Raw genomic sequence first — 13,942 nt, 5'->3', positions numbered from 1 at the left:
TAGGAATATTATTATGTATATTAGGTGGATTATTATGTATAACTTTGCTCAACTTTGCCTGTGGCAGCAGCAAACCTTAAAGTCTTCAGCTATATGCGGCATCTATTGTACTTCAGTCCGTCCTGGGGGAGGGATCCTTCACATGTGGCTCTCTCTGAGGTTTCTAAGTTTTTTCCCCTCTTAAGGGGGGTTTTTGGTAGTTTTTCCTTACTCTTGTTGAGGGTTAAGGACAGAGAATGTCGCATTAATAAGCCCTATGAGACAAATTGTGATTTGTGAATAGTGGCTATACAAATACAATTTTATTGATTGATTGATTGATGTTTTGCTTTATTCTATTCCCTAATGAAGCAACTTAAATCTTTTGCCAACAAGTAGAATGTGGGGATTAATTAATGATTCATCAAGTAAATTAGAGTTTAAACCATGGACAGTGTCATAATTAGATCTGCTGAGGCCAACCTCCTTCAGGTCCCTATAGGACCAAGTGCCAAACCTGGTATGTGACAGGGCGTGTTCAGTCGCCGCCCCCACACTGTTATTATTCAAAAAGGCCCTCAAAAATCCACCTCTTCAGACTCGCCTTCCCCAGCTAAACCCTACCCCATGTTTGTATTTTGTTTTCATTCTCTTATTATACATCATTATCATCATGTTCTTTTATTTGTTTTAAAGAGTTAGATGTTTTCCTTATTTTATCCTAGAGTATGTAAAGCTTCTTTGAGAGCTATATTGATAATGGCAGAAACAAGTCATGACCTGCAGATAATAATGTGATGAAGTATTAAAATCTAAATGCAAAACTAATGCAGCAAATCTCCCCACAGGCTGCAGGAAGTCATGAATAATATCCACAGACCAACCAGCAAGCACTCGACTGTGAAAGGAATAAACAACATAAAGTGTCTCAGTAAGGTGTTGGGCCACAAGAAGAGTTTCAATGCTCCTTGACATTGATTTTGAAGTGTGGAAGTGTACTGAAGGGATGAAGACCATTCTTCCAAATCAAAGTTCATCACTTGGTGTTTTGATAACGGTCACATGTGGTGGAGAGAGCTGTCCAACGTCTCGTGTAGGCTGTGGCAAATGATTCACATAATTTCCCTACTCATTCAACCATTCAATGACCCCCTGCGTCCTATGGATCGATGACATTTTGTCATTCTCTCTCTCTCCATTCAATATTCCTTTAATTTGTCACCCCTCTGTATGAGAGAGTTTTTGCCATGAAATAATAGATAAACAGATGTGTAACTCGTCACATTCATTAAGTTTTAGCAAGACCTGTGTTAATCTAATATTTCACGTCAAATGGCTGCTGTGAAAAGGATTTATATGGGAACTTGATGATTATTTAGAGTCGTGCTGCTTTCATTTACATGGCTGACAGTGAAGTGAAAGCTGACCTCAATGGAGGATATTTCAGTTTATATGTAAAACTGATTCATAGCAAACTCTCTAAGAACATAAGTAGACAACATTAGATGCTGTTACGTTGATAACAGTTTGTTAAGTGTGTGTGGACTGGAACTAAAACCCATTAGCCAATTAGCTTGCTCACTACCCCAGCAAACGATGGAGCAGCAACAGAAGAATTAGCTGTCCGTCTGAATGTGATACTACAGGTCAGCTTTCAGAGACTGTCAGGTGTCCCTCGGTCCTCTCTGGTGTCTAGTGTGGACTTTATTTATCCTCCTGTCAACACACAGCTGCTTAGTCACAGTCCAGTCTACTAGCCGCCTGTTAGCGCAGAGCTAACGTCGATGTGACATCAGGCTAAAGATGCTAGCTACCGGACCGAAGCTCGGTTTGTGACAGCTTCAGGGCGACAGACCACGGACAGAGTGGGTCCTAAACAGCGGTCCTTACCTTCGGACGTCAGTCTGCAGAAAGGCCTCAGCAACTCGGCGAAATTCAGATTGTTTTTGCGAGTCACTCTCTCCGCTTCTTCGCTGCATAGGACGGCCACCATCGGGACAAACGAGTCCTGGACGAACTCCTGCACAGATTGAACACATTGTGCCATGTCGGAGCAGCGTCAGCAGCAGCTAACAAACAGCACTAGTCAGTTGTCCTATAATGTTGTAGAGCTGGACTATTTCATTGCTAATGGCAAGTCCTTCTCTATTTGCAGACAACAGCCATGTTGAATTCGCCAACCCACTTCCTGTGTAGAGCTAAGACGGTCAGGTGACGCCTGACACCGCCTTATGTTATTCCACCCCTGCTGACTGAAGACCCGCCCATCACCCGTCTTTCATTGGTTAGTATGGTTAGTACTCGTTGCCTTGGTTTGTTCTGTGAAGAGTGATGATTGGTTAGGCTTCGGGTATCAATGTCAGGATAAGCCAATTAGAGGCGCGTAAGGGGCGGGTCTTCAGCCACCTCGGGTGGGGGGAAAAGAACCATCTTGATCTGACACGGAGGCTGGGTACACACTTCCGTTTCCGTTCCAACAGGTAGTGGCGTGGACGTTGGGCTTGTGTCAGAGAGCAGGTGTAATAACGTTCAAACTAAACTATCCCTGAACTCTGACTTGATGAACCCTAAGATGAGAATGTCACAGTTGTCGGTTCTAGATCAGCTGGTTTGAGTTAGTCCAATCAGCTTTGTTCAGTTTGCGTGGTGAATGAAAAAAGCCTCATCAGCGAAGCATACAATTAACCATGGCAACGGGTAAATAAAGCTCAGAGCTTTATCCAGTAGAGTACAAATAATCATGTGAAAATACAAATTCGTCATTTAAAAAACTGCAGCAGCAGTGATCTGAAATAATGTCAATAATTTAAAACTGTTACAATGTATTCAGCTTGTCCATTCATGTATTCAACATACATGAATATCTTTAACCCCACATATAGTTATCTATAGTGATGACTACAGTAATGTACAGTAAACATGTCACATTGGCGACCTGACAGTTGTCTTAATATAGTCATATATGACTGTCTCTGTCCTGATGGAGATGACTGGTTAATCATGAAGGTGCTAACAGCAGTCTAGATAGAACTTGGGCAAACAAATACCCTAACCACTAGGATTTCTATCTTTTTCTCACCTCTCTTCTGGAGCAGATTAGGTTCACAGATTATGTTACCACAGTAACTGAACTAGAGTTACAGTATTCCATGTTTGTGGGACTGAAAACTGAAGGCTTAAATGAAATCAGGGTCAACAAAATCAGAGTTCTCACTCAACTAATTTTCTGAAAAACACTCCTGCTAACATAAAAAAAGATGTAATGAAAACACAAATATACTGTGTGACATATCCCCATTGTATAATGCATTGATTTATTATTGCCTTCATATTTCTTTTGCATATCGGTTTTTGGTTATTTATAAGGATCCTCTTTGAAAGATATGACTCCTAATTCCTAAAAGTGTTATGGGTGAAAGTTGAGCTTTGCCAAAAGTGAGATTTACAAATGACATTTTGCTAAAAAATGCGCTCATAATGCATAAAGTGCAAAGGTTTGAAAATGCAAAACTGACCCTGGGTCCCATGTAACATAGGATGTCACTATGTCACTTAAGGTTTCCTACAAAATTAGCTCTTGAGAGAGAGAGATATATATATATACACACACACACACACACACACCCCACTAGTCATGCAAAGTGGAAAAGTAAATTTGAAGAGAAAGCTGATAACTCAGTTTTATTGAAAATATTAATATAATCATATCTAATGCCCTTCAATTCTACACTGGGTTGTAATGTGCAACAATCATAAGCACACTGGGTCTGAAACTGCACTGTGTTCTCCCCTCGTTCACTACAGCCAGTTTTAACAAACAGTAGATGATCAGGCAGAAGTTACTAGTTCACTATTCAAAGGGATAGACATTGGAGAGCAAAATGTCTGCATCAGTGTCTGAAGATTTCCAGTCATCCAGGTCATGCTTTCTTCAGGTGTACAAAGAAAACAACAAAACAGTCTTCAAACAAATGCAGTCAAATCCAGTTCAAGTCATGAGTCCGGAAAATTACTAATTAGACTAAAACTACTACAACACAGTCTCATTGTAAATACCTTCCCTACATGGCCAGGAGTGCTTCTAAATTTACACACACTCTCACACATGATCCCATTCATCTATGCGTGGACACCTTCTTTTGCAATGGTTACACACACAACTGATAAAGGAGGCCCCTGATTCCTTCTGACTGTGGTCAAAGGTTTCTCTACACATGTTGCTTTACATAATAGGGCTCAGGATTCACCAACACACTGAATACACAATAGCAGCATACACACATGAACTCAAAAAATGTCAAACGGTTTTCCCTGTAAACAGCAATGACTGTCCCATCTTCTGCTGCACATGTAACAGAGTGTTAATCACATCAGCATCATGTGATTAACACTCTGTTCCAGTCAGGCGTTGGTAGGCTTGTTGTCTTGGCTTTAACAAACCACAAGAATGGTGTATCTGTATCTTACACTTTAATGCAACATCAGCAGCACTGTAGAAACATTATGTACAATACAGTCAATATCAATTGGGTCATAGGGTAATAAAAAGATAATAAAATTATGATAATTTCTCAGTCTGAAGAGTAAAGAGGCACTGAGAAATGTGTTTCTCATGTTTTCTCTGTATAAAGGCAGTAACGTGGTATTTTACAGGTGGCAAGAGGCACACAAACCAAACAGAACGCCACCTGGGCGGTTATTTGATATTGCGCAATATGCGTCGAGAGTGGCTTGTTTTCATGGCAGCCAGAGCGGCCTCCAGTGTGGAGATGAGGTGCAGGAGGGTGCTGGGGTCTGTCTGGAGAACCCTGCTGCTGTCGCCGTCACAGCCTCTTGATAGGAGCAGGCGCATCGTCAGCATGGGAATGACCTGCTGACGGAGCGAGCGACTCGCCAACTGGAAACCGAAAAAGAGAAGCAAAGGGATGAAATCAAAATCAAATCTGAATTAAAAAATCTACGTGTGAATAACCTAAATCTTAAAGCTTTAGTCCAGACGAGTGGTATCAGAGGGTATGCTATAAAGATGTTGACTAATTACTTCACTCAAAATATGTCTTCATCGTGTATCATGTATCAGGTATCATGCAGAAAACACCATATGAACACTAAATCCTAATAGATTATCCATTTGAAATCACAGCAGATAAAAAACAGATTTTAAATCATGTAGCACGCACACACACCTGCACATCCAGTCTCCACTCCAGGTTGTGGTAGGCAGGTAGAGTGGAGGGCAGCTGACTCAGAATGCTGCGGACCTGACTGTGGTGCTGCAGGTAGAGCTGCAACAAAAACACTCACGCTCAGCTGGGGTGCAGTGAACTCACTCATATTGACTGAAACTCATTTTAAGTCATCTCACCTGTACGAGGATCTGGTTGAGCTCATCGCCAAACCCCAAAGCTAACACAGAGTCCAGGAAATCCACTTCAGAGATCTACACACGCACACACACAGAACAGTGACCATGGGAACCGTTAATGTTCTCCACGGCAGACATTATTAATTGTTACTAACAGACATAGGACAGGTATATTTATAACACTCCAGTCCCTGGTGCTGTGCATTCTGTCTCACTGACATGATGTACCTGTACTAAATGAAACAAAGTCGTCATTAATGTTGTTATAAAAGTGGCACCTCTGTTACCTGTACATAAAGGTGCATTTAAAAAAATGTGAATATCATGAAACAATTTAATATTTTTTCGGCAGTGCTTTATTTATTGTGTGGGATTGATACTAAAAAGTGTACGTGCGCACAAAAGCCAGATATGGCGTACGCAAAAGAAAATTCTGATTTATAAAACCATGCGCACGCACACCTGAACGCAATGTTCACTTTACAAATCACAGTCCACCTGGAAACGTTCGTACTTGGATCTGCCTCATACTCCGCCCTCCACACGCCCACTTTCAACCATAAATGGTCAATGCAAAGCACCTCATGAATATTAAATTATGCTGCTGACCAATGGGTTTACCACAGTGAGTCATGACAGAGTCACGGCATCAAGCGATGAGAAGAGGAAGCGAAACTTTCTGACACTGACATCGAGGTGTTTGTTAGTGAGGTGGAGGTGAAGAGCGATTTTATGGGATGGTTCGGTTCCGTCGGTCGATCTGTGTGATACTGGACTTAAGTTCAGCACAAAGATCACAGATCACAGATCAATAAAATTTATATTAGCAGATCAGACATCGCTGAACCCTCGTTTCCTCCTCACGCACCAGTGTCATGGCAGTATTGATTTATTTTAGTGCATCCAGACCGATTACCTCACATCAGTGGATCCTAACCTCCACTCTGGGATATTATTTGGAAAGTTTCTTCATTTCTTGTAAGCTGAGCGCCTGATGGCACAGTCACGTTCACTGCAGTGATTTGATGATACACGCAGTTAGAAGATATTGTTAAAAACTATTAATGACTCGGCTCTGTAACTCCGCTGTTTAATGGAATCTAAACGTAATTTGCTGTAAGTTGTTTTATATATTTTTCAATTAAAAGGTTCGTGTGGAAGAGTTATGTCGCGCGAGCACAACTAAAGCTGTTGGTTTTATTGTAAATGAGGAAGTGGATCAATAATCTGGCTTCAGTTCACCACCTCACGTCTGCACCGCCACTTTCCCGTCTCCAAAATGTTCGTACGCATGGGTCAGAGTTTGCGTGGAAATATGCAAATGTTCCTGTCAAGTTTGTTTTTATAAATCCCAACGTTTGCGTGAGAAGTGGTGTACGCACGTTTTAGGCCCCGTTTTGTGCGTACGCAACGGTGATAAATGAGACCCCTGGCTGTTCGTAGAGCGCTGTGTCGAGGCATAATTATGGAAAGTTGTGGATGGTGGAAAAAGTTTTGTATTGTACATTTTTGGGATAAATCTTAGGGAATATTTGAATATTTTGAGATATTGGATTTTTGATTTCCATTAGCTGTCAGCTGTATTTATTGAAATCAAAACAGAAAAGGCAAAAAGCTTGAAATATTTGACTTTACCTGTAATGAATCTAGAATATATTTAAATTTCACTGTTTAATTTAAATTATAAAAAATTTTAACTTTTTCATGATATTCAAATTCTTTGAGATAGAGAGTTTCAGTTCATGGTTATACCAATTCTCCTATTTCTCTCTCAGAATTCTCCTTCCTACTTATTTTACACAATGAGAGTCTGAACAAACTGCTATGAGTGTGGAGAATGAAAGTAAAAGTGAAAGTTGCACTGATCTGTTGATTGGATCTTGGAAGTCAGAGTTTAAATTAGACAGTGTCTTTATGAACCTGTAGCATTTCAAAACAGAAAGAACCAGGAGTGTGTGGGAGTCACCATATGTTTGGAGCTCTCTGTCATCAGGAACATCAGGCCTTCCACTCCGTGCTGCACCATATCCACAGGAACACAGAGCTTTCCTGCAAGCAGTGGAGTATGATAGATTAACTAGCAGTCCTGGCACGTGACAAACATCTATGTGTGTTTGTCAAAGCCACATGATAAAAAAATACATACCACATTATTTATTCATTTCTGTTTAGCACCAATAATGATTTATGTTAAACATTAGTATTATCGTGTGCATTTTGGCTTTGACAAACATTCACCAAGTACTATTAGCAACACTTGAACCCCTACTTAGCCAATCAAGTGGCAGCAGTGAAGTGTATAAAACCCAGCAGATATAGATCAGGAGCTTCAGTCAATGTTCGCATCAAAAATCAGGATGAAGACAAAGTTCAAATGATTTTTGGTTTGTGTATTTCTGACACAGTTTATCCCCTGAGATTTTCACACACAACAGTCTCTAAAGGTTTTTTTTCAGAATGGTGCCAAAAACGACAAACATCCAGTGAGCAGCAGCTTTGTTGGTGAAAGAGGTCTGAGGAAAATAGTCACCCTGGTTGACAGAAAGGCTATTGTAAAGTAGAAGTATTAAAGTATTAAATTAAAATTTGAAGAAATAAAAGGTTTTAATGTCTGTTGCAGGGGTTGTATTTCCTTTAATGAATCATCAAAATATGGAATTTAGCTAGAGGTGGCCAAACCTTTTGCTTTTAACTGTATGTAAAAGACAAACAAACAAGAGACTGGGTGTGTGTAGCAGCAGTGTGGACTGTAGAGTAGCCATTTGCTTAGTAAAGCCCAGTTTAACATTTTCAGCCCAATTTTCCAAGCCCTTGATCAGTGTGTGAACTCTTCAACGACACGATTAGAGAGGCTCGCCAACATGTCCCCAGTGAGTCGTAGACTCCAATCAGATTTCCAACCTGCTGAAAATCTATTCAGAGACAGTGCCAACTCCGGCAAATTCCAGCTAATGTAGTGGTGAGGTGCCCCCTGATTTTTAACACTGCACATGTCTGTAATCAGGGAAATCAAGCAGTAACCATGTGAATGGGAGACACGGTAACACAAACTCAATGCAGCTTCTATTAACTGGGTTTATCAGTATGCAGTATGTAATGAAGGTGCAGAGTCTTACTGGCTGCTGCCTCATAGATCTTGGGGCTGCTTCCCCTCCTCAGGAACTCCAGTGCGATACGACCAAACTCAGCAACCACTGAGGAAAAAAAACAGACATGTATGCTCAATTCTTGAAATCTAAAATGCATCAACGTGTTCAATTGATATTTGGGGTTATGACTGTATATAGTCAGTAACTCTGTTGTTCTATACAGGAGGTTGTACTGTGTCAAAGGCAGTTCTTCAGAGACTGAAAACCACAGATGTTTCAAACCTTTTCAAACAGTGGCCATGGTATGAGCCATTGGCACAGGGCTGCTTTGTTGTCATAAATGGTTTGAATGAATAGTTAATCACATACTTTCCAATGTGTTTCGTGATTCCTGCATTTCCTTACTCCATCAGCTCTAGTTTTACACCTGACATCTTTTGTATGGAGACAATAGACTATTTAATACTGGTTACCACAGAGCAAGAAAGATGCATGCTATCTACCTAATTCCACAAACGTCTGTCTGTATGCAGAATGACTGAATGAATGTATGTATGTATGTATGTATGTGTGTATGTGTGTGTGTGTGTGAGTATGGACTCCATTGTTCTTGGAGAAGATACTGATCCCAAATTGCCACTGAAGGCTATGCCGACAGTTGATAATGGAGAAAAATCTGTGCATGAATGTGTGTGTGAGTGGGTGAATGTGTCTTGTACTGTAAAGCACTTTGATTATGGTTTAAGTGTTAAACCACTACATCAATGTCAAAAGTGTTCCAATAAATAAGAATCTCAAAGAAGCTCAATAGGCCAACCTCTAGAGACTCTTTATCCCAACAGTGAATACAGACCATGACTGTTCAATGTAAATTGAATGGAATTGAGCATGTTTTAGTGACTGTAAAGTCATATCTTAACTTATTGTTTGAATATGATGTGGCACAAGCAGCTGTGACACAAGAAAAGCCTCTCTGACAATAAAGAATTACTATAATGTAACAACAAAACTGAAACATGACACACACATTAATAAACATTATATATGTATAAACAAACTACATAATGTAAGACTTTTCTTTTCAAGATTTACTATACTTGAGTACTTTTACTTACTTAGTGTAATACAGGTTTTTGAATGTGTTCTTCCACTACCATATATTACAAATGTAATGATAATGTAACTGGGACAAATATAATGTGGATCTGGTGAATTGTTACAATGACACAAAATGTACATATTGACATACATATACTAGATGATACTGAGTGTGCGGGTTAACGTTTAGAGCAGAGTGTTTCCTTTATAAGTCACATCATCTCCAGTGTTTGACGGTCATGAGACGTTCAGCTGACAGTCTCTCACTCACACACACACACACACACGCGCACACAGTGTCAAACACTGTGTTTGACTGTCCGGACACTGAGGGACGTTACCTGCAGTGTCGACCTTCGGCAGGAAGGAGAGATGTTCTTTATGTTCGTCAGACAGAACCAGCAGCATCCTGCTCAGTGTCCTGGTCCAAACTCAGCACCAACAAACACCCGGAAAATGACTTGAAGTCTTTTTTTTTCTTCTTCGTTGGTGTCTTCCTCCTCTTCCCGTCATTTACTTTCCTGCTTAACGGCTCATTCTTCTTCTTCTCCGCTGTGGATCTGCCTCCACCGCACGCTGCTGCCACCTTCAGGTCAGGATGCGACTGCAGTTCGAAATGTTTGTTGTCTTTATATACAGTCTATGCCATAGACTCTATGGCATAGACTGTATAAAATGGCATAGACTGTATAAAATGAATAACTAGACTGAATAAAAAATAGAAAGGACAAATCATAGACTGTATGATGCTGAGCCCCTCAATGGCCCCTCATAGATGTTTAATCCTATAATTGTAAATTGGCAAAATGACATGTAATGTGATAAATTAGGAATAATTTGTATAGGCAGTGCCTGTTCTCAACATGTCTGTTGGAGTGGGCTGTTTTCTTGGACCGTGGTGATGCTGGTTACAGCTTTCTTCTGAAAACTGATGTTCAAATTTATTACTTTTCAAAATGAAAGCTCTATAATTAAAAAAAAAACCTGACAGAGATCAGCACCCGCATTACCGATGTTGTAAAAGTTTGAATTTTTTTTTTATCAAATCATAAAAATGATCTGGCTACGATTTTGACCCAGTTACACCACCTACTGTAGTTTATCAGAGGACATAGAAGAAGACATGCTCAACTCAATTATCAGACTGATGGCACGCTGCTTAATATTGCTTTGCAAGGTTGATTTCTACCTTGCTCATACTTGTAGAAATAATACTTAGAATATTTCTACACCATAAAACAGAGAACAAAGTTCTATAAATACACAATTTCCCCCAAAACAGAAGAGTTTCTCTTTATTTCTCGCTCTCATGGCCAGAAGTTCTGGAAACAGGTCATCTAATGGTTAATTAACAGAACCAGATAGTCATGTAGATAAAGAGTTTGGTATTGAAGACACACAGTAGACAAAATTATCCAGCAAAATTAAAAAAAAATTAAACCACATACTAAAATGAAAAGTTTTCATTTCCCCCTGGATTTTCTTAGTTTAATTTAACTAAATATGCTTTTCTTACCTTACTTTATTGTCTGTATATGTTTTCTAGCTCTTATATAGTACAATGTAGTGTTCTTTTTTCGACATTGTAGAATGAACATTTTGTAATTGTTATAAGTTTGTAAATTCCCTGGTACTTCCCTACTGAGTTGATTGGAAAGCGACGTCCGACTTTTCACACCCCATTAAAATTAAGAAAATGAATTTATGTGTCTGTGTTCACAAACAGCCGACAGAAGAGAGTATGCATGGTGGATAAATGGTGATAACATCCCTCAGGTTTCAATTTATACACCATTAAATATACACTCAGCAGCCACTTTATTAGGCACACCTGTTCAATTGCTTGTTAACACAAATAGCTAATCAGCCAATCACATGGCAGCAACTCAATGCATTTAGGCATCTAGACGACTTGCTGAAGTTCAAACCGAGCATCAGAATGGGGAAGAAAGGGGATTTAAGTGACTTTGAACGTGGCATGGTTGTTGGTGCCAGACGGGCTGGTCTGAGTATTTCAAAAACTGCTGATCTACTGGGATTTTCACACACAACCATCTCTAGGGTTTACAGGGAATGGTCCGAAAAAGAGAAAATATCCAGTGAGCGGCAGTTGTGTGGACGAAAATGCCTTGTTGATGTCAGAGGTCAGAGGAGAATGGGCAGAGTGGTTCGAGATGATAGAAAGGCAACAGTAACTCCAACAACCAAGGTTTGCAGAATACCATCTCTGAACGCACAACACGTCGAACCTTGAAGCAGATGGGCTACAGCAGCAGAAGACCCCACCGGGTGCCACTCCTGTCAGCTAAGAACAGGAAACTGAGGCTACAATCGCACAGGCTCTCCAAAATCAATAGAAGATTGGAAAAACGTTGCCTGGTCTGATGAGTCTCGATTTCAGCTGCGACATTCAGATGGTAGGGTCCGAATTTGGCGGAAACAACATGAAAGCATGGATCCATCCTGCCTTGTATCAACGGTTCAGGCTGGTGGTGGTGGTGGTGTAATGGGGTGGGAGATATTGTTGAATCTATGCTACGAAGAATTAAGGCAGTTCTGAAGGCAAAAGGGTGTCCAACCCGGTACTAGCAAGGTGTACCTAATAAAGTGGCCGGTGAGTGTATACACAGACATCTTTAATGAGTGTCAGATAAATAGAACTAGTATGAATCAAAGGTTCTTTAAACACTGACACACTACTTCCTGCACTTATATACATTTTGTATCTATCTGGATTGATCATCAGTTTCCATAATGATAGTGAAATAGATCACTTAGTAAATGCTGGACCCAGTTGTTGATCAGCTCATCTCAACTGGAGGCTCGACAGTCACAGAAAACTAATCAAACTGTGGGTGCATGTGTAAATAACGTGTGACGAACACACTGGTGAGGTCAAGCTGTGAACTTGACTTGTGTGTAGCAATAACCAGCAGTGAAACCACAGGTTTATATGTAAAACATTTATTGTGTGTACAAAAAGTAGTTCAACAACAGTTAATCATGAATGAAAACTGACATTTAGCATGCCCCCGCCCTCCCTCCCTCCCTCCCCTACATGAACACCAGGTCTCTGCTTTACCGATTAAAACCTGATGTTTACAGTTCATGAGCTATCACAGTCACATCTACGCATAGTGGAGCAGAACTAGTCAGACAGAAGACATCAGTCCCTCCAGGATATGACCGGTTAAAAACTCAAACTTAAGTTTAATGTTTGCAAATCAGCTGCAGAATGTGACTGTTTAACCAACACACTGGTAATCCTGCACACTCATATGCAATGATAGCATACCAAAATAAAATAACTCCTCCATCTTGGTCAAGTTGGTCAAGTTGTTGTTGACATTCAAATTTAATTGTTTGGCTTTGGTTTGTGAAAAATGGTGTATATTAAATGAAATTATAAATATATATCTTTAAAAAATGCAGTTATTGGTACTGCAAAGTAGCACTGGCAGTTTCACCAGTTTACATAATTAAAACAAATCTCCTGCAAATGATGCAGGCATCGGTTGAATTTACATTCATTCATGTTTTAACTGAAATACTGGATTCCTGAAGGGACTGAATTATCAGCGTATAGTAAAAACTTTAATATACACAAAGTCTCCATTTTTAGAGCTATTGAAATCAGACCAGTATTATCTCCAAAGTCAGACATTCTTAAAATGCCAGACCTCACCTATATTGTATGCATGTTCAAAGTCGGTCACTAATCAGTTCTTAGACAGGAAGTGATTGCTTCTGCCAACATGAAATCTTTTTCATATCCTTCAGTAAAATACTTTAAACTCACAAAAGAACAGTACAGAAGTAGTGTTCACTATTGTTTTTATCAAAATTCTGAAATATACCAGAGCCAAAGAGTGAGTTTAGTCATGAGCACCCGGCCTATTAATCACCCCAGAAAATCCGAATACAAAATAAATGAAACATTTTGTAAATAAACTGATTACATAGACAACAAAGCTATATAAAAATAACTAGCATTGTAAAGCACAGCATACAAACACACACAAAATAAAAAAAACTGAGTTTCCCAAGATGGCACACAAGGTGTGAGAGCAACACTCGTACAATGTTCTGCAATTCAAAATAGCTCATGAGAACAGAGATAATATCACTGTGTCACATTGTATCATACTAGTGTTGCTTTCACTGCTCACCTCATGCATATTTTAAAAAAACGGAGGCAATGTTGTCAGTTTAACATTTGCAATGGACAAAGCCAGTTACACGGCCGTTATCATTTCAGCATTACGATAGGGGGTCAAACACCAAACCCACATCCACTGTAACGCCTGCCAGGAGGACCAAGTCATCCACTCTGTCCTAACCTGGTATCAACAGAGCTGGCATGTCCGAGAAACACCTGAACACATCATGAGTAAACAAATTAAATGGCCGC

At 39.9% G+C, this 13,942-nt stretch overlaps 2 protein-coding genes across 3 annotated transcripts in view; both read right to left on the bottom strand.

The window, feature by feature from the left end:
- trappc8 (trafficking protein particle complex subunit 8) overlaps window positions 1-2,191 on the bottom strand; it is a 29,455-nt gene extending 27,264 nt beyond the window's left edge. For both annotated transcript variants that reach the window (XM_035176312.2, XM_035176313.2), the window contains exon 1: window positions 1,870-2,191. In XM_035176312.2, the coding sequence (XP_035032203.1) occupies window positions 1,870-2,026 (157 nt within the window). In that variant the 5' untranslated portion in view covers window positions 2,027-2,191. The remainder of the gene's footprint in view (window positions 1-1,869) is intronic.
- Window positions 2,192-3,633: 1,442 nt separating this feature from the next.
- On the bottom strand, window positions 3,634-10,073 carry commd2 (COMM domain containing 2). The gene is made up of 6 exons (XM_035176209.2): window positions 9,873-10,073; window positions 8,461-8,538; window positions 7,311-7,393; window positions 5,345-5,419; window positions 5,166-5,264; window positions 3,634-4,876 (listed from the first exon to the last, which is right to left on the bottom strand). The coding sequence occupies exons 1-6, from the start codon at window positions 9,937-9,939 to the stop codon at window positions 4,676-4,678; spliced, it is 603 nt and encodes a 200-aa protein (XP_035032100.1). The 5' UTR covers window positions 9,940-10,073; the 3' UTR covers window positions 3,634-4,675.
- Between the last annotated feature and the right edge of the window lie 3,869 nt (window positions 10,074-13,942).

This window comes from Hippoglossus stenolepis, chromosome 14 (assembly GCF_022539355.2).
Source record: "Hippoglossus stenolepis isolate QCI-W04-F060 chromosome 14, HSTE1.2, whole genome shotgun sequence".
Classification (NCBI taxonomy): Eukaryota; Metazoa; Chordata; class Actinopteri; order Pleuronectiformes; family Pleuronectidae; genus Hippoglossus; species Hippoglossus stenolepis.
This window is presented reverse-complemented; position numbering and strand designations above follow the sequence as displayed.